General features: G+C 39.3%; 1 protein-coding gene across 3 annotated transcripts in view; it reads right to left on the bottom strand.

The window, feature by feature from the left end:
• The window catches only part of LOC107225615 (protein tincar), a 129,255-nt gene that overhangs the window by 7,109 nt on the left and 96,543 nt on the right, over positions 1-25,603 (bottom strand). The window contains exons 5-14 of one of the 3 annotated variants that reach the window (XM_046735600.1): positions 23,191-23,415; positions 22,169-22,300; positions 6,332-7,012; positions 5,895-6,082; positions 5,545-5,738; positions 4,949-5,451; positions 4,631-4,835; positions 2,083-2,215; positions 1,930-1,983; positions 780-995 (exon numbers count right to left, since the gene is read on the bottom strand). In XM_046735600.1, the coding sequence (XP_046591556.1) occupies positions 780-995; positions 1,930-1,983; positions 2,083-2,215; positions 4,631-4,835; positions 4,949-5,451; positions 5,545-5,738; positions 5,895-6,082; positions 6,332-7,012; positions 22,169-22,300; positions 23,191-23,415 (2,531 nt within the window). The remainder of the gene's footprint in view (positions 1-779; positions 996-1,929; positions 1,984-2,082; positions 2,216-4,630; positions 4,836-4,948; positions 5,452-5,544; positions 5,739-5,894; positions 6,083-6,331; positions 7,013-22,168; positions 22,301-23,190; positions 23,416-25,603) is intronic. The other 2 variants (XM_046735601.1, XM_046735602.1) reach the window with 2 other exon arrangements.

The raw sequence follows: 25,603 nt of genomic DNA, 5'->3' as shown, positions 1-25,603 counted from the left end.
CTCTTGTACTTACGTAGTGTAATCGATTCCAGAATGTACCTACGCATGTGTATTTTAGTATTTAACAATAGATTCACCATACGTAGGCAGAAAGACCCATGTAATATTTTTCGATGCCGAGCGCGGTCTGTCGCTTTTAATACCTGCTCGTGACGGCCTCACTTGAAATCGTATATCTCCGTACACTACGGTCGGATCTTTATGAAATTTACAGAGAATACTTTCAAGCTATTGTACTTTCGAAATTTGAAATTAATAAAAAAAAAATAGATGTTATTAAATTTGCTAATTGACCCTTGGCAGTTTATGAGGTTTCTAATATCGAATCCGATTCAAAGTTGTTTTGAAGTTTTCATTTTTGATTCAGAATCAGCGTGCCCAAAACCACATGAATCACTTTGTCACATGAGAGGCGAATAACGAAAAAAATGTGATACTTTGTGATACTTTGTGAAGTTGATTTCACTCTTCCAGCATGAGATTCCGCAGCATAAAAAAATACGTTTGGTATGTTTTCACCCGCTTTACAGTCCTGCAAAGTTTTGTTAAAATCTTCAGAGGGATACATCGCGAGGTCCACTTGTATAGGTAAGTACAAAAAATGCGCTGCTTACTGATAGCGTCGTTGCCGATTGACTCGGTAAAAAAGGAAGTATTACCAAATTCCTGCAAATTCACTATTATCAGTCAGGCATCAAATCGTACAGAATTGTCAACACATACATAGTTTTCTCAACCGTAGTGATAACTGATGCGTGTTAGTAGACGTGGGTTAGTACCTGCGGGTTACTGTTCAATGGCGCAGTGACGACCTCCGTAGGAGGTGCTATGTTAGTGGTATTCGGCGACGAAGGCTGCAAGGGAATTGGAAGCGGCGGTGGGTCGGGAAGAGGCTCAGGAGTCAAGAGGGGTGATGGATCTCCTTCCGAGGGCTGCAGGTCGCGATTACCGCTCGCATAGTATGTCACATGGTCGTCGTTCACGCACTCCAGCAGCTGTTACGAAATTCATGCGGTGTTAGTGCAAATTCAACCAAGTTATTATCTTCGAGTCAGTTAGGTGCGACGAGGTCAATGGTGACTAACGCATTACTTTCAAATGAGCTCAATGAAATTAGTTGACATGTTTTTTTTTTTTTTCACCCTACAGTTGTGTAATACTTGTTCAACGGTTTCTTAGGGACATCTAATTCGATATACCCTCCGTTTGTAAGATATTGCGGGTTGAGTGGCTATTCCCTAGTTCTAACTTCCCGCTATGCGGAATCAACGATAATTCATACCCGAGTTTTTATTCTACGATGTAGTTTTATCTACGTACACACTCATGACTCACGTTTATGATAAGCCTTCTCTGTCGAAACAGTCACTTATAAATTTTACTTGCGCTTATAAATTAAATATTGCGTGAGAATGGCCACTCCCATACTGGCAGGAAAGTAAAATAAAAATCTGTTCAAGTATGCTATATCCGATTTTGATAAGACTTGCAAGAAACTTATGCAGACTTCTCAAATATTAGGTATAAAAGCGTATCAGGAATAAGAGAAATCATCACCTAGTTAGTTGTTATCCAACAGTAAACTTACTTTCTCGACAGAGAATGCTTATACCTACTGATTTCTTTGTTTCTATTTTCATTACGATTACCATTGAGAGTTATGAAAGTCTATCGCCAGACTTTCCCGTTTTGAAGACATTTTTCATGCAAAATTTCGAATAAAATACCATCACTACTCTATAGTTGCATCATCGCCTAGAACACCAATTATCCAATTATATTAAATGTAGGTATGTAATGTTAACATACATATGTGCTATGAAAATGAATTAGCGCACGCATTACTATTTCTTCCACGGTTAGATTAGCGTTAATATTTTTTCTCTAGCACACATACAGAGCGAATACGGTCTTTACATCAACTCTTACATCCACCATTCTAGGCGCATTGCTCCAGCTACGAGGTAGCAGCCATCTTCCCCACTGTTGAAGTGAACATTTCAAAAATAAAAGAATGAGAGACGATGGAGTATTATTCATCATTATTGTATACGTACAGGTGAGAAAATTAAACTTGCTCACCTTGTTCTCTTCGGAGTTGGAATCGTCCGCTGGATCGTGACCAGACATCAGTGGGAGTTCGCGTAGCGTTGCGTAGTCCCCATCATCATCCGGTCCACCGTCACCGACACCTCGTCTGGCTTTTCCCTTATTACTGAAGACGACAAAAGCATGATTAGTAGCCATCGTTGCAAGCAATTAGAAATTAGCAAAATTTAAAAAGTATGTATGTGCATTTTTTAGCAAACTCTTTCAGGAATTTTAAAATATGATCTTATTCACTCTTTGAATTCGACCTAGATTCAATTTATCTCTTTATTTTTTAAAGCGAGACAGTCGACTGTACCGATATTAACAATGTATAGAAAACAAACAATTAAAAATTGTGCAGCAAATATGAGTATATATGCAAAGTATGAGATAATTAGCTTCGATGCGCAGCGGTGTTATTCAAATGTTGCGGATTAGATTGAGAGATTATACAGCGCCGTCATGTTGGATGATTATTTAATAATATGCGGTTAGTTGTATTGGGAAGTTAGTTGAGCAAACGAGTGAGGCGATGGTGATGGGATCGAAGCTAGGGAGGTAAAACGTGTACGTGTGGCAGTTAGTAGACGTGGTTAAATGAAGTACGTTATGTATTTTTACAGACAAATGACTACAGAAATACAATACATTCTACGCGAATGGTGGTATCTATAAAATGTGCCACTCGATACGAATACAGTTCTCAATTCAATGTAACATTAATCGTCTACAGAACTTAATTTGCGACGGCCGTTCAAACTGTTTGAAAACCTTACGGTGAATAACTATATGCGCATACTCCGGTGAAAATTCGCCTTTCGCAATATTTGGAAAAGTTCACCGTGTCACTGGATTCCAAGAAACAATAGATGAAAGAATTTTGCCTGACATTTTAAGGTGTTTTTTTACCGAAATCGACTCTCGAAAAAAACCTTATCTCGGAATATGATGAAAGTTGAAGCAACCATATCCATGTGTAAAAATTTCACGGTCGGTTGTTGGACAAACGCAAAAGAAAAATAACTTGGAAAATCGAATTTTTAACATGGCCGTACGGCAAACTCATCTTTCACGCGCTTTAATTGAATAAACGTTCCGGATTCCTCCCAATAACGAGTCGAATATATTAAGACTACATGTACCTAATGATTCTGAATAATTTCTACAAGGTATAAATTTTGTTAAATTTTGAAAAAGCCTGCTAATCTGCGATGGACGAAAATAACGGAATTTCTTCAAAACGAACTGAGGAATAGTAAAGTTTTAAAAACAAAGAGAAAAACTTAGAACAAAACTTCCGTCAAATTTTTAGGATTTTTTTGAGAAGTGCACAAATTGTGGATACCGAGAAGGTGATTTGGATATTTTCACAAAAGCTTGTATATTTTTTTAGTAATTATCTAAAAAAATGTTGCCGATATTCAAGTAAAGAAATATTTTCACCAGGGTATGCTTCGCTGGGTGAATAGACTATAAACGTCTCATAAATGATCCTAAAAAATTTTTAAATAATTTAATCGGGTTCCAAATTGTTCGAATACCCTGCAGTTGATCCAAGAATCTTACTGCGGCACCTAATTATTCCGTTAATATTAAGAAATCGGTTAGTCTAGATACTCAACTTAAGCTATAACATGACGCGAACGTGAGATCGCATGTCACTAGTAGTACAGTACATCATAAGTAATATGTCTATAAAGACTAAATATAAAGTAATAATGGTATAAATAAATAAAAAAAAAAAAAATATCGTAGGTAATATGTACATAAAATAATGCCTGGGTATCAACAAATCAACCTCAATGATACCCTTTTAATTACCATAAAAGTTGACCTCCTCGCTGATGAAAATACAGCATTGTAAGAAAATCAGCTACTACTTGGCCATTCTGAACCAGTTGGGCAGAAAATTTGATCCCTAAACTATTTTTGTTATCGAAATTATATACCGATACGCATGTATCAATGCCTCAAGTACCTCACTGTTGGAAGAAACTTAAATTTTAAATTATCCACATTTCGTGATGGTTGAAATTAGTCGAAAAGCATGAGATGATGGAGTTATGCAACAGTAATTGATAAACATGGCTAGTGCCGTATTGCATAAATGACAAGCGCATGATTTTCCGGATTCGACAGCATAGCATAAATTATTTTTAAACCTTTTTAGTTGCCTTCCCGTAAACTTTACTGTGTTTAATTCTGACATACCAATGAAAACAAAGCAATAATTTTCTTTTCACTCAAATGACGAGAAGTTGAAACACAGTAAAAAGACATACCACCTTACTCTCGAGCTTCGCAATAATGTACAACGTCAAGCCAAACGATAAAACTTGCTGATCATACGTGGCGAGCAAAACGTTACAAAATAAAAATAATACGTGAATGTTTGAAGTAGTGAAAGATTACTTGAACACAACGAATTAGATGATACCAAACGATTGTTATCACACAGAATGTTAAGATCCAAGACAGACGCACAAACAGACAAGTAGACAGACACAAAGACACCAAGAGGGAGGAGGAGGGTAGTTACCGCGCGCCGGACGTACTGGGCAGGTCGTTGAAGGTGACTTTCGGCTTCAACTTTTTGTTTAGCCACCCCTTGTCCCCGATCTGAGCACCAGAGTCTGCATCGGTTGGAGTTTGGGCCGGAGATGGTCGAAGCTTTGGTCTCAACCAGTATATCTGCTCCTCACCGTCAGCGTTCGACTCGCCGTCAACGGAGTCGGAGTTACCTCCTAAATGAGAGGGGAGAATGTTATGACAAACGAGCATAAAAACGACACAGACCAATGGTTATCGATCATCTCGTTCTCCATGACAACAGAGCTCCGCTCTGTTAGCCCCTCACCTTGGGCGCGCGCCTTCCGTTCCATCGCAGCCTTCTGAATGACACTCATGATCGCCTTCTTCGGCGAAGTGTCAGCGATGGTGTAAGTTCTTCCGTTACCAACGACCAGGAGAGGTGCGTTCGTTCCCTCCTCTTCGTCCCTGGCAGAGAGGAGGTCGACGTCTGTGACAAGTTTCACAGAGCGTGCAGATCGAACCGTTGCCCTGCCAATGGTTACTCTGAGTTTGAAAACCCACTTCTGTTTTATTGTGAGAAATACCCAGAGGACCAGCCACAGAAATAGGTGGAGCACGGTCCCGGCGATGCAGGCAAGTACCGCGCCATCGAGACTTCCGCGATAGACTACTGTGTAGTCGTACAATAGGGGCGCACTGCAAATAGCTATCGCCAGGAAGACGCAGAGCGCTACGCAGTGCGTGAAATAACCCCATCCGTTACCGTTTCGACCCTCCTTCAGCAGTATTACACGGCGTTCGCGTTCCTGGTTCAAGAACGCTGTGAACCTGAGGTAAAGTAAGTCGGAATTTGAGCACAATTTTTGGAAATTAAGCGAAATTAAAAACCTTGAACAACTTTGGGGTAGGTGAATGACTGACCTGCCGTGAGCGTAGAGGTACATCACCATGCTGGAACACAATACGAGGAGGGACGAGAGCGCGAAGAGAGCCAAAGTCACGTGTGGGTTCAGCAGGAAGTAGGAATCTCCGAGAAACGTTGAAATCGTGCTCGTCGGCAAGATGGTACGATGCCGTAGCATCGGCAGCACCTTCAAAGCCCCCACGACCTGCACCTGTGAACCAGGAAAACGGCGACGCGTCTTGAATTCCTCGAAATGTTGCGTATTATTAACGTTATCCAATGATAATTGACAGTTAAAGTTAATGGTTCTCTAACAGGTTAAGCGATTTAATCTATGTAACATAAAAACCAATGGACAGTAATTTACCTTGTAAAGCACCGACATTCCCGCGTAGGCCAGCAAACTCTGTGCAGAGTTGGCGAGCAGCTGAAGGCTGAATATCATTCCAAGAGCCTTGTTGCAAGACCAAAAGACGGCGGGATATCTGACAGAATACACTGCGAGAGCCATTGCGTAGTTTAAGTACTCTAATGTGATCGGGCCGTGGGATTCATCTGAAATTTAGACAATTCATGTTTGATGGAGTAGTCTAACAATATAGTCGGAATTATATCATTACACAGCCCATTTTATTAAGTCGAAGTGTATCAGAATGACAAGTTGTAAAAACTTATGCCCATTATCTACAAAAATGCTCAAGTCAAGACCAAAGAATTTTTGCATTTTTGTTTCAACATATCGTGGATATTTTTGAAAATTTTCGATCGTGTAATTTTTTTTATAACGACTGAAGATACACTAACCAGAATCGAATTCTACATTCACGTTTTCCAGATGGTCCAGATCAGAAAGGCTGTTCATGGTCAACGTCAGACTTTCCGCAGTCATGTTACCCTTGGTTGGTTTGGTGGGTTTGGTGGGTTTGGTGGTAGCTACTTTGGCGGTGACCTTTTGCTTCGTTTTCAGTTTGACGTTGCCGATTTTCGGTGCGAGTTTGACAGTGGTTCGCTTCGGAGAAACGCTTGCTTTCGTTGTTAATTTCGTCGTGAGTGTCGGAGCCGTAGTCACTGTTGTCTGATTGGTGGTCCTTACGGTCGTTGCCCGAGTGCCGATTGTGGTTGGAGTGATCGAGCTGGTCGCGGCGATAGTCGTCGACGTTGAGTGGTTGAAGTACGATGCGGTGGTTTTATTCAATGCAAGTAAAAAGTCGTTGGGTTTAGTAAACGCGCGGCGAGCGTCGAGCATGTTTATGGTAGAGCCCTTTTCAGAATTAGTGACGCCGGCTTCCTCGGTTTTCGGTATCTCCGTTGTCGAGGCGATGATGCTCTCCCTCTCCTCGTTAAGAAACGTTGACGTCACGTACGGCTGGGGAGTTATGAAGCCCGAAAGCGTACTCAGGTTGCCAGGAGGATTCATGAAGCTCAGGACCACCAGTCGGTCTTCGTGAACCACAACCCAGTCCAGATCAGTGCGCCAAATGGCTTCTGTGAAAAGAGAAATGAGGAACGCTGGTTTAGGTACGTCGTCTATATCGACCGGGTCTGAAAGCGATGGAAAATGTACGCAACAAAAAATGAAAATAAAAACACTACGAGCCTAATGAGAACACGCGAAAACATCAAAGCTCGGCGCTCCTCCGTGCATAATGTATATTCAAATTAATTACGCCTATCGATCTCTTTGATACGGAAGTTTGAATGTGTTCAAACGTGCGATATTCCTGGCAGCAATTCGATGAAAAGTGAAAAAGTTGTTTTGGCGGTGAATTACATGAAGCATGATGGGAGGGGTGGTTGAGGGCACGAAAACGCGAGGATGTAACATGAAGTAAAAAGAAAAGACGAACAACGTGAAACAATACGTTTCAAGTCTGCTTATGCGGGTAGATAAATAAGATCTCTGTTCAACCCCTGGACAGCATCCAAAAGAACCACTTGAGAGGTTGAGAAATAATCCTTCAGAGCAGTTGTTCGTGACACTGACGTCTCTTTTACTTTCCTTCTTCCCGTCAAGGCCTTCGTACAACTGTATCAGTCGTACGCATACATAGGATACATGTTGTCACGGAAGGCGAAAATTCCCACGTTAGGTAAGAGGAAAAATATATTATGGGTGCAACGTTGAGATAACCAAATAAGATAATAGAGGAAAGGAAAATAATTACAGAGAGAAAAGGAGGGAGCACGTTCTTTTTTGGAAATGAGGGAAGTAGGACTGCTTCGATTTGAATATCGTGAGCCAGAATCTGTCTTGTTATAGTCATTCAATGCCGGACAATAATAGAGGAACAGAGTTCGAAGTTGTAATTTCCTGCGTCCATGTCATGAAATAGTGTTCCTCGTCCATTGGCCCCCGGGGGCTGCTGGGACGGAGGTTTCCTTTATATACTAGAAACTTGGTCGAGAGTTCTCTATCTCGAACAAAACGTTTGATTCTTTTCTTCCCCTCCAGTGGATATATGTGCCTATACGACTGGACGGCAGGTGTATTAGTGTGTACAGTGGACATTAGATGGAACAAAGAATGTTCTCTCGATCGTTTTGCGTCTCGGGAATATTGTCATGTGAGGTTTGCAAGCGAAAAATTGTTTGGTTATTTAATCGTTGATCCATGTGGATACAGGCATCTTAAATGTGCTCGACGCACATAATTCCGGAAAAACGACTTCGATTTCTTTAGTTTTGAACTCGCGGTTATGGCTGGTCTGGTAGAAGTTATGTCGGTAAGACTTGACCGGAAGGTTTGGCGATCGAACCAAGTGCAATAATCCTTGGCCGAACGTTGGTGTGAAACGTTTTTATACGCCGCTTGTGGTTAATTTATACGAGTTTTAATTTTTCGTGTCACGCTCGGCGCTCGTCTGTTGGAAGTTTGGTTGTCCGAACGACGGCAGAGGTACAAGGGACTCAAGGGAGTTAAAATGATTTACAAGATAGTCGTGAGGTCGTCTCTCATTATACACGCGGAGGGTGAAAAAGTTTCCGCGGCAGTGAAACGGAGAGAAAAAAAATGGGCCGGAAGGCGAGTCAGAGACACCGGTTAATTAGCCAAGCTGGCTGATGCCACGACCTGAGCAGCCTTCGGACGGGGGTCGTTTAACTCTTCCCCTTCGGCGCTTTAGCCGGCAATGGCGCAGAAAAAAGGGGATGAAAAAGGAACAATAGAAAACGCCCTGTATTACCTTGGGCAAGGATTAGCTTGGCATTGAAAGCGTTGAAACTGTCACGAAGCTCGGTGCCGTAACCGTTTTAATTTCTGCCTCGTACGGTTAACGATGCGCGATGCCGCGGTAAAAGAAGTTCGGAATCCGATCCGGATTACATATACTGCAGAAATCTTTCCCGTGCGCAGAGGCATGGAAAGAGACTGGCAACTTTCCGCTCTTCCCTGCCAAATGCATTTTCAAAAGTTTCTTAGGAGATGCGAGGAGAATACTTTAGAGATGGGGGAATAAAAAGTACACGGGAAAATGATAAAAGGAGGATATACTGCACCACGATAAACGAAGTCTGGCATTATACGAAAAATCCCAAGGTGCTCGTCGAGTCAAGTTTCAGGAAAGGAACAAATAAGTCCCACGTGAAATTATACGAAAAGCATTAGCCCCGTGATTTATATTTGTTACTTGTTTTCTTTCGATTCAAACAAGAAAGATATTCACGATTTATTCTTTAAAGTATATTAGAAGTACAAATTTTGAAGATAGAACGAATTTTCAATCAAATTAGCTGAATTTATCTTCTGCTGGCAGTAAGTCAAATGTTAGTTGTACCGTGTGTTTTTTAGCAGATGATTTGAGCCTGAGTCCGGGGTAATTGTTTATACGTAATCACAGAGTCGTTCTGATATATTGGCAAGGAACTTTTGAACTATGATAGAAAACAGTCCAACGTTTGACATTGTTACAAGATCATAAATTGTACGCATATCTTCATTTGGACTCCAAAATAATCATAGTTGTTCAAAAAGTATTTGAAATAGGAAATACACAGTGCCATTTTGCATTTCATATGCATGGTTAAAATGAATTTATCCCCAAATATTACTCAACTTTAATGCTATGTGGTGCAATAAATTAGCAACCTGCGATTACGATGCAATTATCGTGTACGAACTGTTACAATCCTTGTTTTCTACACGCAAATATATCGCATATTCGCAGAAGCAACGAGATGGGCATGAGGTGCAGGTGGAGAATATCAGTATCGTAGTATTCGCCCGCCTCTCTGTCCAACCGTCTATTTATCTAGTCTGCTCCATGCGCATATAATACCTACGCTCGGTTATGACCACAGCCGACTACATCCAGTGCTGTGCAAACGGTGCAAACGAGCGCGAAAATGTATATGAACGTGAACATAATTAAGATGGAACGCCATTTCACGTATCTCTATTCGTTCGCAGCTATTTATCAAGCCAGCATTGTTCGTAGAAAACAGGAGCAGCTTCAACCAGAAATGAGCTTCTAGGCACAGTATTTTTAACTTTTCGAAGCATTTATTCGTGTATGCAGTCCTTAAAAATGGAAAAGACCAATCGGTCTTCATTTTCTGCAGTGAAAATTTGAACTTCAGAAAGGAGAAGTCAAAACGGTGGTTGATGGAAAGAGTGGTATTGAAATTTGAATTCAACCGCGCTTACTTTTCGTGTGTTAATAAAATCATGTTTATTATATTTAAAACTTGCAATTAGTCATGTATATACTTGCCGTGTTGATACAACGAAAGGCTGAATTATAAAGGGTTAAAAAAAGGAGATAATTTGTACCTCAAATTAACGTGATACAAAATTTTTGGTATTGGAAACGAAATAATTTGTAACACATTGATTGCTCTTGTATTTCTAAATATGCGTGAAGAGTTATGATGAAATATGCATTTACGAAGTCTATAGATTGCAATTTTCTAAGGTAAGATTTAGATTGATCGTGTTGGTCAAGTACGTTATTTCTTGGCTTTATATTGATACGCGATCTTCTCTCGACTTTTTGATTTTGACTCTCACGTATGAAGAAGCGAGCTTTCCCCGTGTATGATTTATTATACTCCCTGGGCCTCGTATGGGAAATGTTCGGGTAGACGAACGGTACCCGATATTTGGCGACAGGCGGGTGAATTTTACATCTTGAACAAGGTTTCGTTCCAAGGAACAATAGTATAACCCTTGAATTTTTTTCTATAACTCCCCAACGATGACCTTTCGACTTTAAAATTATTCACGTTAAATTTTACGGCTAAAAAACAATACCGGTAACATATCTACGTAAAAATTCCTTATGCTACGTTCCAAAACACTAAATTAAATTGTAAAAAATGACGTCAGTTAATCATTCGATTCATCAATTAAATCTCTATTCAACAATCATACGCGTCGTTGTTATACGGGTACTTGATACTGTGGTCAACATCAAGTTCAATAGCAACATGTACACGATATCATGGGATCACCCTCCAGACTGAGTGCGAATGTAATATCCGTTCAAGCCGATACGATCGATGCATCCCTGAACTTGAGGAAGAGAACTGGCAGATAGAGAGAGACAGAAAGAGAGAAAGAGAGAGAGAGAGAGGGGGAGGGGGAGAGGGAGAGAGATAGAACGCTACAACTGTTGCACACCGGATGGCCGTGGCCGTTGCGTTTGGCCGAACAAATATAGCAAGTAAATCAACGGCGGCGCTTCGCTTTTCTACACGTTACGTATATCCAGGTAGATAGCTGGCGGGTAATCAACTTCGGAGAACTCACGTTCACCCGGGACCAATTATCAGCGATGCCAATGGTATGCGGCGAATGTCGATAGTCACGGTAGACTTTAGAGCGATCAATGACAAATCAGTGTATTATCGTTGACGTACCGTGAGTTTTTTTAACGGTGGAACGATCCGTCTGCCTGAGGCAGGCAACCAGAATTACGGCTCATGTTCAGGATGATCATCGTATGCCGCCACCTCGTTATCACGATGAACAAATGGATTTGATGACAGTTCTACTCTTAATTGTCTCATTATTGCCTTGGTCGATCGTCCGAATTCAACTTTTCATTATTTTACACATTTCCTGATATTGGCCGTAATATTATAATGGCCGTAGAGGAATGCGGTGCTGAATCTGGACATGAACTGTAAATCCGGTTGCCCGCCTCAGGCGTACACATCGTTCCGCTGTTAGAAAAACTCAAGGTGTATAATTTGACTAATGCAATTAGTTTCACTAATAGGAAATGAAGATTCCCTTTTCTCTCACTATTTTACTCACGCTTCTCCCTGAGGATTCATTTCTTTTTTTTTTTTTTGGCAATTGTTCCAGATTTTATCTTTGACTTTGATCTGAGTTTTGACTTCTCGAAACGATATGCCTGTTGTATTTGTCATCAGGAAAAATGTCACCTAGTTAAATAAAAAAATCTTTTCTAATTCGAAACACGTTTCATTACTCACACAACCGTCGCCCAGAATTTCCCAATATGTATGTGTGTATGCCTGGGTGCGTGTTTGTTTGTTTGTATGCTGCGTGCGGGCGCGTGCGCAGAAAATGTTGTATTCCGAATTCCGGGAAAACGGCTTCATCGATTCGAGTGAAAGTTGGGTGAAAAATCAAGTATGAGGCGAAGATGATCAATGATAGTTTCCAAGCTTCTACCGCTTCCGGTTACAAAATCGTGAATTTTTAAACATTTCAATTACTATTTCGCGTATCCTAAATTACAGAGAAATATCTTGACTGACTTGGACGAAATTTTAATGATACGCATAAAGTATTCGGTAGAGACGTGTCTCGAAAATATTAAAACTTCTACCACTTCCGGTTACGTATATTCTGAATTCGGAGGGAACGGGTGCGATTAAAATTTAGCGTAAAAAATCAACAGTTCGTTGTTTCTGAAAGAGATTTTGAACGGTTTTTTTATTATTACAGATGACACGTAAAATGACATAAAAATTCTATCTCGAAAGGCTTGTTAAAATTCATTTGCGAGCTACATAGGCTACGATTCATTCGAAACAAGTGAACTTTATGATATTGCCGATGAACTGATCACAGTCGAATTTTTTTAATCCAAAATACACGCGCTCGTATTTTCATGACTCACGGGTTAGTGATTTGTTTATGGAAAAAAAAAAAAAAAATTCATATTGAATATAATATTAAATTTCTGCCAAAATTGGCAAACTCTAAAAAAATGACACGTGCAAACACTTTTGCATTTCTATCTATCCACGCATGTTATACCTGTGGCAACGTTTCGCTTCGTGTTGTTTTTCATCGCGATCCATCGTCTCCGGCACCGCTTGGGTTCTAGATACGCTTGATTTCAATATTACGCGGTATTCCTGCAGGGTTCCTTGATCGAATAACCTGGTAATTAGTTTACATAAAATTACACGTACCGCCACTGTCAACCGAGTCGCGTGGTTACGGCAGCACCCAGAACGACACTCTGGTAATCGGGTTATCGACATTCCCGTCGCTACACTTCGTATGTCCACAAATGTATAGGTACGCAGATAAACAAATTACACCGGTATTATTTCAATGCGTCGAATGAATTCTGCATCCGGAATTCTCATTACATGCCACTGCTGACTTGTGCGAATGATTTACATTTAATTGCGCGCCCTTCGTCGAGTTCATATAGTTGACATGATTGCAGTTTAAGTAATTAGTCAGGTTTCAGTATTGTCTCCGACAAATTCAACTCAAATTCTGACTTATTGTTGATTTCAGGTTCTCAAGGAAGAAAAAAATTCAGTACTCGATAGTCGATAAATTTTTAATGTTGTATATATATAAAAAAAAAAACAACGAAATACCTGAAAATGGAACATTCTACTCAAAAATTCATAACTCGCTGAATTTTCTATATTTTGATCTGAAAATTGACTGAGTAACCATCAAGACACAGATAATTAAGAAAAAAAATATGGAGATACTGTGCGTTGAAAAAAAAAGGTACTTTTGTAGGGTCTCGTTTAAATTTCTGGGCAGGCTCAGTGTCGGACTGCTATTATTAGCTTCCGCGTTACTCGAGATCATAACTGTAACACGAGATACGTTGCACGACTTGGCCTTAAGCTGAGCGAGGCGAGATAAGGCCAGGAAATGTCGGTGACGACGTATTGATCGATCCCGTGTACAGTTTGATGCACCGGACCGCAGAATAATCTCACAATCAGTGTAAAAAATTATATTCTCTTGTTGAATTAATTCGCAACAAACATTGCGATGGATTCAATTATTCATTTTTCTAATGCTTCAAGCACTTTGATAATTTTTATTGATTAGAATCTATTTTAGTTTATACTTCTTCAAAATTTCACATAAATTCCAAAGACTTTCATCTTCTACATATAACTTTGACGTACTTTTTACAGTCTCAAAAATGTATCGCAATTTTTTTAACATCTTCAAACATTTAAATTTTGAGTTTTGTGGCTGAAAAATGTTCAAAATACCGAAAACGAGAGAATATAGGTTAAATGAATTCTATTCTCGCTGTAATAAATGAATTGGTTGCTGTTTGAACTGCGTTTTATAGGGTAATTCGTGATAATCCGTAGCACCGTTGACGATATAAATTGTTTTAAAATTTTATTAACGTGGAATTGAAAAAGGAAAAGAAAGAGAAAAATTTACAGATAATCGTTATATCATTTATGCTTTCAATCATCGAGCGATTCCTCGCAATGACCATTTCTGTAAATTTCTTAATTGTACGAGGTACGTCAGCGGTAAATCCTTCCAGTAAATAGCCTTGAATATAACTTCACTTCCTTCTTCCTTTCATCGCGTTTCCGTTTCTCTCCCCCATCTCGCTGCCTTCACGCGTGGCGCGTTGATTTTAACTGAATTTCGTACGAAACAATGCAATCAGTGGGTGCGGTGATTCACACGTTTCATTGAAAATTACAAAGGCGGATTTCCCGTACGTAGACGTGTACAGTTGCCAACGTATCCCGTCCCCGCTCGGGCGACAGATTCTCGTTTCAGTCAGATTAATCCAAATTTATTCCACGACCCTGCGTAATCAAACTCAATCACCAGCAATGCTAACGCTGTCTCGACCTACGCACACATCGTACTTCGATACTTGCCACTAAGCATCGCTGCATGTACGTTTTCTCGGCTGCGGGTCACAGATTTTAGTAAGATCTAGAGTCGAGCGAGGATGTGTCACGTCGGTTGAATGCTCGATAGTTTGTACGAACAGCAAACGTCGATAATACACTACTGAAAAAAAAATTCGCATGATTTTAAGGATTTGAAAAAATCCAAATGATTTCGTAAGATTTCACGAATCGTGTACACCAGATTTCAACTGTGGTTGACCCCTCGCATTCAATGGTCGGTTAGATTAAGGAGCTGGTAAATTAGTGCAGACCGCGAACATTAAATTAGTAATGTTGCTTTAAATTTCTATGACCATAGGTACAGGTGTAATTATTCGGAAAGTTTAGCCATAGTAGTAGTAAAAAAGGCAGTTCAGATCTGGTATCGGATTTTTGGTATCCCTAAAATTATTCTCATGTATCATTATAGTCGCCGGTCAATAAAACGCAATCAAGCAGCTAAGTACTTGCGTTCCATTTTTTCAATAAACAGGGATATTCGGTTTCGCGGTAGTGTACAAATTAACGGTGACGACATCAAAAGGGGATGCAAATAAAATTGATGTAAAAACGTTGAGCTTCTTTTTTCTTTTTTTTTTTTTTTGCGGACAGCTAGATTTTATACAGTTTAATGACGCGTGAAGTTTGCAATAATCTTTGTAGGAAATTAATCTTACTCATATAATTTCGGCCGACAAGCTTCACCCGCTTTTTTCAACGAGGATGATCGATGAAAGCTGATGCAGTGCCACCAACGGGAGCAACGAAAACTCTGGATATAATTATTATGCTGCGGGTGGTAAAATTGTACTAGCAATAAACGAATTCATCGTACGCAATATTTTATTACTTTTTAAGTAGGTTGTACGCATCGCATACGGTTATACTCGTGTTCGACTCGAAATCGACGGACTCCCCCCTCGTGTCGCTGTTGCTTGAAAACCGATATCTACTCAACTTTCTCGAGCACTTCCGCTCGCCGACGTGTCAAGAACTCGACTGAAAATCTGAAAATCACCTCGCTACCCCCAAACTCGGCTCGTTTCTGCCCGATTGTAGCGCCCGACTCCGGTTGGCTAATACGAGAAACTTTTCAATCACAATACAGGGTCCGTTACTCTTACGCACCTCCCACGTAATTCGAGTCAAATTTCTCTCTATGGGTATCGCAACAGAAATATTCTTATCCTCTGATTTTAACTAAACATTTCTTCCTATGTATTGACACGAACGTGAACATAAATTTTGATGTTTTTCTTTTATTGTTTTTTTTTTTTGTTTTTAAGAAGGTTGTATTTCAATTAGTCGGTGACAGACGAAGATTAGAAATTTTTTTTGGCACAGTGTAACAATTCGTCAACAGGCAGTGAAGGCAGTGCATCGAGTACATTCTAAATATTACGACGTAATGAAATTTACAGTTACAATTTGAAATAGAACAAGCTATCGCAATAACTACGTTTACATGCGACGCTCGGTATGTACTATAAGCGAACGTCAACGATGTATTATTGTCTGAACTGTACATAATGTGGCATCGTTAATTCATTGATGGCAGCGTGTAATTAATCACTTTGCTTCACCGTTACTGACGTGTATAACGTGCGGCAGTAAACTAAGTAAGTCGAGGCGAAACACGGGGGATGGCAAAGCACAAGCAACTTAAGCCCCTCTCTGAACTTTTGTCAGTCCCTTTCCATTGTCATTCCCGCGTATTATCATTACCAATCGTGCATTTTAACAGAAAATGCGAATTAGCTCACGTCGTACTCGGAAAACATCACTAATGACGAAAGTTCTGAAATTAAGGAAACAAACAATGCAACAATGTGAGGTTAAATTCATGTAGATTCAGCTAATGGCGGAAGATTTTAATTTCCGAAATTTTTCATAATTTCAGCGGATGCACTATACATTTGGAAAGGAGTAAGTTCGTCTGTTTCAGCGTTTTTTAATCGCTCAAATCTACCATCGGAGACAAGAATTTTCGAAATTTTCTGCATCAATATCGTAAACAAACATATTTTGCACGGTGGAAGTGATCTCCGAACAGTTGAATTTTTTTCATAACATTTTGACAGAAAAAAAAATGCTTCAGATAATTTCAAATCCTCAGAAAACTACTTTTTTAGATCCATCCGATGAGATTTACCTATTTTTTATCCTATTACCATTACTTATTTACCTGATTGAAGAAAAAAATAATTAATGAAATTTTTTTAACAAAGAAAATTCTTGTACCCTCCGCAGGTCTGGTATTTCGGTCAAAACCAGTCATCCTTGAAATATTTAGATAACAAGAAGTTGCATACCGGAAAAATAATTTTTGTCATTGTGCTTTTCGAATATGGATTTTAATTAGGGACGATCGTATTGTTAATTTTTATTCGGACACGAGTCATCTGGCTTCGTGAATTAGTATAATTGGATGGTTCTGCGGACAGACAAAATCTGTACGGGATCAAGTTATCTACATTTAGCCAAGCTGTCTGCTGATATCCGCACGAGGTCTCGTATAAATTTCGACAGATATCCTTGCACACAGGACGAATGTTTTGGCGTTTATTACTCGAGTAGGGAAACTTGACTGTGCCAGGTGGGTGCTGAATTCAACAATGTACATACACCGATGTGGCATTTTCCTTCCTAATATCCTACACAGCTGGCTTAATAAGCCTTGATAGCTCAAACTCCGGAGCGAAAACTTCCCCTCTGATTATCATCTCCTCGGCACTGGGACCGCAGAAACCGACTCGCAAAATATACAAGGTACTAAATCGCGCATCCGTACTGCCGGTTTAATGCAATTTCCGCTGAATCTGCAAATTCGCACGTCGATCCTGTTTTTAAAAGCAAATAAGAAGGACAAAATGAAGAAAACGCATTAGTCTGAATTAGAATTTGTAAGGAAAGTTGAAACGACAGTTCGAAACGTCTTCGGTAATGTTATTTGTACAAATGACAGTAAACAATAATAAAGCAACATCTCTATGTAATTAAAATGCATACGAAGAAATTCGAATAAATCAAGCTAAAGATATCAACAATTTGAGAAAAGGTGTTGGAACTGGAACGTCCAAAATTATAATACTTTGGTGTTTTTGAAACGATTCTAACGTTTTTGGGCTTATTATGTTCAATAAAAAAATCTTCCGAGATCGCTTGAAACATTTTATTGTATCCGTTACTTGATTTTTCTCAGATTCATTACTATATAGTGCACATAGTAAGCATGTTTTATTCGTTTTTACGCCCGAATAACATTGCTGGAGAATTTTCGAAGGCTTTTTCTATCCCATACTAACTTTTGATTCAGATGGATCGAGCGATTCAACCTGAAACTTAAATTTCAATCCGTATGACCCGGTGAATTTTTAAGGTCCATTATTTTTTCAACTTTTTGTGCAAGGAACGCAGATACGTAATTATTTCTTTCTTGAAAGAACATCAAATAACAACAACAACAACAACAACAACAACAATAATAATGATAACATTCAAAGATAGCACAATTGTGCGGATGAACGGAAAATTATTTGTTTCTTTCGTTTTTTGTGCGCAAAATTTTGCGGAAGGTATACGAATGGACGTCGATGAAAATTCGAGCTTCTTTTGTGATGATTTTGATATTGTTGTAAACGTCCTGGGTGAAAAAAATATCTCTCGAATAACCCAATATTGGTCGAAAATCGACTTTGCGATAAATGGCTTGCAGCCCCTAAATTCGAAAAGCCCTATGCTCGGTGAACTGTGAAATAAAACGCAGAGGAGCAACCTTGTCGGATCATCCATTGAACAACTTATCTCGGAAAACCTGAGACCGATCTCGACGAGAAAAACCGCATGACTAACTTTAAGAAAGCCTGGTGAAGTTTTAATTTCAGCTGCCGACCGAAGAAAAATTCGGACATTTATTTTCCTTTATTTCTCTCCTTTCGCACCGCAGGCGTGCTTATCTTTAATCCCAAGAAAAATACGATGCTACCAGCCGCCAGTTATTTTTTTTTTTTTTTATCGTCAAGGGATAAGTGCAAATTTTTTCAGGCTCTGCGTGAATATTTTTGGACACTAATTTTTACGATCTTAGTCCGTAAGAATACATTATTCATACTGAGTGTTTGTATAAGTTTTTATAATCACATTACAAATTAATGGCGCAGTGAAATTGCGAGGAGAAACATTATTTATAATTCGTTACTACCATTTTTTATTCCTCGTAAATTGTGTTGCAGCAATAACATCAGCAAAAATTTATTCCATGCACTTCTTCTTCCAAAAACGTGTGAAAATTTTTGGTAGAAAAAAAAAAAAAAAAATAATCAAATAAATAAATAATTGAACGATAAAAAATATTCTGAAAGAGTCAAGTTTTTCGTGTGGTTCGAATTATGCTTGGACTTGTGTAAAGCTTTAGAGGTTATAGCTATTCTTTAACAAAAATGATAAACGGATATGCAGCAGATTTTTGTATCCATTTTTTGAACTGCTTTTCTTTGTGACAAGTTCACATGTGTGAGGCACCTCCTAAGCTTGTGTAAGAAAAAATTTTCGATGTCAAAAAGTAGTAAAGTAAAAAAAAAAAAAAAAAAAAAAAAAAAAAAAAAAAAAAAAAAGAAAATAGAGGTAGAAATTTAACGTTAAAACTTGAAACAGACCAGTGCCTATCAAATAAACTCACAGATACGCAGTGTGGTTTGATTCTATCAAGTACACAGTTATTCCAACACCATTGTAAAGACAGTTCGAGCGATCCGAAAAATATGTACACAGGTTAAATCATTCCCGCAATCCCTGATGTTTTCACCCTCCCTCGCAACATCCCGCAGGCGTCGGTGGTTGAATATTTGGAGTATTTGCTTTGTGAATTCGGGTAGAAGCAGCGAGCCATCGGATACGAACGAAATGTGAGGGTTGATTCGGTTCCTATTCGGTAAACGATTTCGCGGGGATGCATGAACGCGGCTTATCGTCAGAGAGGCTCGAATTTCTTTTGTCCACGTATCGTCACGTACGAGTATCATTGCAATGATTCTACAATTTTACCGTCACTCGTCGAAGTGAATTTTTTTTCTCACCTTTCTTTTCGTAGCTTCATCCTCGAATTAGCTGCTCGAAGAAACTGAATGATTTTCCTACCGCTCTACGACGTTTACATAAATACTATGATATATTAGGGTGTTTTAGAAAAAAATCATTTCCGAATTTCCACCGTGGCGCCGTCTAAAAAGTTTGTTCAGCTTCAAAGAAAGTTTCTCTCAACAAACGAGCGTTGTAAGTTACGTCTAAGAATAAGATTTTATATTTAAAGCTGAACCCCGCATTGATATTAATGAGGATGATGAAAAGCACAAGAAAATTCGTGAGACTTCTTTTAACGTGCGGCGCTTTTCTAATAGATTTTCTTTCCAGCAAACTCAATGGCTGGTGAATATTGAATAATTGGAAGCTAAACGTTGATCCACCTCCTCTCTCTTCCTTTCGCGTACGTACAAGACCCACCGAAAAAGTCGATCAAACGAATATATAACCTCAGCCACAGGTTCTCTTCCTTTGAAGCCACCGCTCTTCTCCTCTCGAGGCTTTAATCGAAACACCGTGTTCGCGTATATATTAAGCCGATCAGAAAATTCAATATGAAAGATGAAGAGTGATTGGGAAACTTCAAGGCGAAATTTCTCGAAAAATTACCGAAATTACCAACAAAAGTTTTGATACTGATGCTTGATTTCAAATCGTTTCCGTTTCATTTCACTCTATGGTGGGTGATTTTATTCAGAAGAACTTTCTTTACAAACCCACTCCATCACTTTTTTTTTTATCATCTTGGCATCGTCTCATGTTTAATCACACCAATATTGATTATAAGGAAAACAAAGGGCTATGTTTAGTCGACTAATGAAAAATAATAAAATCTATTACAGCGATGACTTTGTAAAACATAGTCACTTGAATAAAACGAGTCTCCGCCGAGTGAAAGTCAATCGGCTTCCGAGCTTTTGTTACAATTCCAGTATTGTCAATTTTTATATTTTTACGAAGATCTCCGTAGCTTTATACGAATATTATGATAGTTTGATAAAAATACCTACTCAATATAAAACTTATCTCGTGATGAGATATCAACTTCCGTAAAAGAGGACGAACGAAACGAACCAGGAAAGACTTGAAACCGTGCAGAAGCTATCATTCCAATTTTATTTTCACGTCGTAAAGCCACGCAATTTTTTGACGTCGAAACTGCCCAATCCTTTCCTGAGACATTTGAGGAGGGTGCAATCAATTAGCGAATTGTTCCCGGAGCGGGATTCGAGAAGGTTTGGTGACCACTGAGCGCCGATTGAATTGGTCTTGCGGACAGGTTCGTGACAGCGCCGAGTTACATAAAAACTCGGCCGAGGAATCTGTAATAAAAAGCCAACCGCTTGGACGAAAGGCCCATTTCTACCGCATCCACGTACCGCCATATGGCTCTTGAAGTCTATACTTTGCGAAACACGAACCTTTTCGCAGGTCCCCAACTCTTTTCATCCACCACCTGATAAGGGGGAAAGTGATTTTTCAGAGATTTATCTCTTCGAATAATCCTCTCGCACTCCTCCGGGAATCTCAATTCTCTGACCCTCTTTCTATCTTCCAGATTCGCCATAAGCTGCAAGTATTTTACTATCCAACGACGACATGTATTTGACGCCACTGTAACCGAGTGCTCGATCAGAGAATGAAAGAAAGCTTCTATACGACGGAGGCACGATTTGATCTTAAACCGACGAGAGTGCTTCGCGATCAAATTTCGTTGACTCCAAAAGTTGAATTTACTTAAACTGTGGAACAACTCGAAAGATCATCGGCAGAAAAGTTGGTTGATTCGGAACATTCGAAGCAATGAAATTAATGATGTGCTCGGAATAAGGATTCGTGAATTCGAATCGTCTGGATTTGGATGTATAACAATATAACAGCTGCGTACCTTGCACGATTTGGAAATTGGAGAGCTTATGAAAATTTATAACGATTAAAGTTTCAGAGTTCGAAAAAATCTGCGAATCGTAGCTTTTCCAGTCTCGCAAGTTTTTATTAGATATCCAGACTCTCTAATCGTTATATAAAGTGTTTAATCAACGTTCAGAAATTCCTTCCAAATCGTAATCAAGGAACGATAATTTTTTTAAACGTGATTCAAATCAGCCGACAAAGTTTAGTCCAAACGCGCTGTTTCATATATTTCATCCAATTCCCCTGGCACGTGAGTATCCATTCGATTTCGACAACGATCAATACTCGAAACTGTATTAACCGATTTATCGCAGTGATTAATAATTATTGTACCACACAGACGAATGCAAACAGCTGGCTATAGTAATCGCATTAACTCGGTACAATTTTGATTATCAGTTCAACTGTTTACCGGAAGCGTATTTTAACACTGGACTAATTTGTATACTCAACGCCGGTGTATTATGGGAAATGGATCGTGAAATTGAGCCTGCAGGAAGCTGGAACGGAGCTTGTTTCTGTGTACCGACGGTTACCTACCTTTCGGGAGAAAGCCGGCGTGGATCAGTCTGGCTTCCATAAGGAGGGATGGAAGCAGGAAGCACATCGCTGTACAGAGGTGGATGAACGCTGCCGTCGGTCCTCCGTGTCTCCAGAGATTAGTAGCAAGACCTGGAAGCGCAGAATAACGTCTCATTGAAGATCATATTTACGTCGGTACGACGAATGAGTGACCCTGCCAAAATATCTTCCGATTCGACGATCCCCGCGTTGTCAAAATCTGAACCCCGTTTAACCTCCGATAAAAATTCTTTTAACCCCGTGACAATTGCCGAAACTCCACCGAGTTTCCATAAATATTCCCCTCCATACGGATACGTAAAATCCAATAAAGAATTTCCCCGAATCCCGTAAAGTACCCACAGGGATTCCCCATAAAAACTCTTAAAACCCCATAACGATTTCTCGAATCCCCTGAAGAATTCTTAAAACTTGATAGATTTTCCACGTAACGTCGCAAGGATATTTTCCCTTCACCTGGTTTAGTAATGATTGAAAAAATATTTTTAAAAATCCACTATCGATGTTTCTCCAAGTTCTCAAAACCTTCATTCGATTTCAACCATTTCTATACAGATTTTAGTTCAAATAATACTTTCAATAAAGTTTCGCGTGAATATTCTGCAAACTACTGTAATTTGAGATCGAAGTGTATCTCCACCCCACTAATTAGTTTAATTTATCCGGAATTTTTTATGCAAATATTTCTACTGATATTTCATACCGTGCGATTATACCTTTTTTCCCATTGTAAATCGACAGTTCAATTCTTATTCGTCTTGTCATTATTTTTATTCCGCATTTATAATGGCAATATTGTAACATGGAAATTGTTACCGGTTAAAAAATTTGTCCTTCTGTGTTTTGATTAATTACCATACGTCACATCTTAGCTATGGCAATAATAAATAAGGAAACACTTGGTTCTGCGAATGCTTCAAGACCCTGAAAAAAAATGAGAAGGTGGAACAGAAAAAATTGGATATTGACCCTGGCCTTACCATTATCCTGATTGTTATTGATCAGCGACGAGGGTGGGTCTCTGGTGCAGGCGCTTAGATGACGGCCAAGCTTTATCCCGTCGTTGGCAAGATTTCCAAGCTTGAAAAAAGCCGCGGCGAGGAGAATCGGGAGAAGCAGAACCCCGGTTCCAGCTAGGATCAGGCAAGCGTGGAGTTCCAGCTTCGGAGGAGGCGCCACCGGCGGCCACGGCAGGGAAAGGTAGGCTGTAAAGAATTTGACAAATTACAGAGACTGACGAGGCAAGCGTATACGGGAGCCCAATCAATAGCGGAAGGTGAAAGCGTTAAACTGGAAAATCGTTGGACAAGTGAGTCTTGGAATCTGAAACTGGTAAGGCAAAAAGGAAAACATCATTTTTGTAATAAAAATCATCATGTTCCGTTGGGCAATAAAAGTGAATTCGATTTATAGTGCAAGGTAAAAATATAACGATTCCAAAGAAATCCAATATTCTGCTTGCGGTCTAATCTTTAGCATTTACGTTACAGTTGGGCACAAATATTAAGAGAATCTAATTTTTCACGGAGTATCACGGTTTCCGAATCATAGAAAACTGTACTCGCTCTATGAAGTTGAATAATTCCAGCTAGGTTTCGTAGTGCAGAGCTTTGCATAAATGGTCATTTAATGACGAGTTGACCAGGTGTACTGATTTTATTGATAATTTCAGACTGCATCTACCGGTATGCATGGAAAATTCTAATGATTGAAAAGCTTGCTAAACAATTCTTGATATGTTAAACAGGGAAGTACTAGTATTCATTGCTAAGAAATTGGAGTCTAGAAGTAGGTACATAGATTCGTTCAAGCGATCTTCAATATTTAATGTCAAATATCTGTATCCATTGTTGGAATTTAGGAATACATAAAAGCTACACATCCGAACACCACTGGCATTCGATAGCAAATGGAACGTAGTTTCGTAGTTCCGTTATAGTCCAGTGGTGAAGTACTAATTTTTTTCTGTGAGATTCAGTTCTCTTCGACAGTAATCATTCGATTATACCGTCTTTTAAGAGGAAGGTGCAGTAGATTTTGACAGAAATTGAATATATCTCCGAAACGATGCTACGTAGCAGATTGTTCCTTTGGGATACGATGATTTATGAGTAACAGGATCTAACGAAGTCATGAAAATCATCTAAATCGAGAAGAAATTATCTTTCCGTGTGTCACTTATTTTGACCATTACATCGTTTCGGAGATATGTTCATTTTTTGTAAAAATCGATCGGAGCTCCTTCTCAAGTTGTAACGCAGGTGAGTGAAAACCTCACGAAACACGATTCTTGGGTAATACAATTGGTGTAGAAAGAAATGGCCCGACGATGTTATCTCTCAATCCTGGCCCTTGCTGTTTACTCTGTGTAGGATGTTTGCCTACATGGAATATGCTCTTCTTACTCTCTTGCTCTCCTTTTGCCGACGTATCTTCCAATTAGACGTCGCGGCATGTACACGCGGCAGTTACAGAACAAGCTTGTCGAGCGTATTGTGCTCGGGTGACAACTTATATTGTAAGATAGATGCAGGTTGGGGATCGGATTAGGTTTCGCAGGCGTGACAAACAGTAACCGTGATTTGTACCAGTTAAATCTTCACCGGGAGGCAAACATGTCACAGACGTTTTCAAATTCTTGCGAGAGAAATTACAGACGGTACAATTCTGATTGAGAGAAGTCCGGCGTTGAAACAAATGGCTTTCCGATTGAACAACTTTCGATTAAAGTACGAAGTTAGATGACAACGGCTGATCAGCGACTGTACTTCTTATACATTTCATGCTTCTACACTACTTGTCGGAAAAAATTGGGTGTTTCAATATTCTTTGATAAAGGGAGAGTTCGTCGAGTGGTGGTCAAAATCCACCTGGTCATCGATCCAAACTAAATCTATATTCTTTATATTATCCATGACTCACGGCTTTTCCAGTGACATTTGGATATAGAATACGACATAATATATGTGAATACATTATTAAAATCAAATTAGTTTGACCATGCGACTTGTCGGGCTTTATATCCTCGACACAATTTGCTAACGAGAACGATTTTTGCGCGCCCGCCATCTCGCGGAAGATTAAAGGATAACCTTTAATAATTCCTACCTTTTCATTTTCTGCTCCATGATGATACAACTTTAACTTATGCCTGATATGACACTTTATAGATAGTACAGATACTTCTGCCAAAATTTTATGAAAATCAGTCGACAGTTTCTGATAATAAACAAGCTAACATTGTCTGTTTACGATAGTGGTGCAAATAAAAATAATTGAAAAATTAAAATCAGGACATTCACATTACATCGTGCATTCGTCTGAATGAATCGTATGACTTGACACTTCCAACGAATGATAACTAGGTGAATAAAAATGTTAGTTATGAACAAA

The sequence above is a fragment of the Neodiprion lecontei genome, chromosome 3 (genome assembly GCF_021901455.1).
Source record: "Neodiprion lecontei isolate iyNeoLeco1 chromosome 3, iyNeoLeco1.1, whole genome shotgun sequence".
In the NCBI taxonomy this organism is placed as follows: domain Eukaryota; kingdom Metazoa; phylum Arthropoda; class Insecta; order Hymenoptera; family Diprionidae; genus Neodiprion; species Neodiprion lecontei.
Note: the sequence above shows the minus strand (reverse complement) of the source record. Positions and strands in the feature narration are given on the sequence as shown.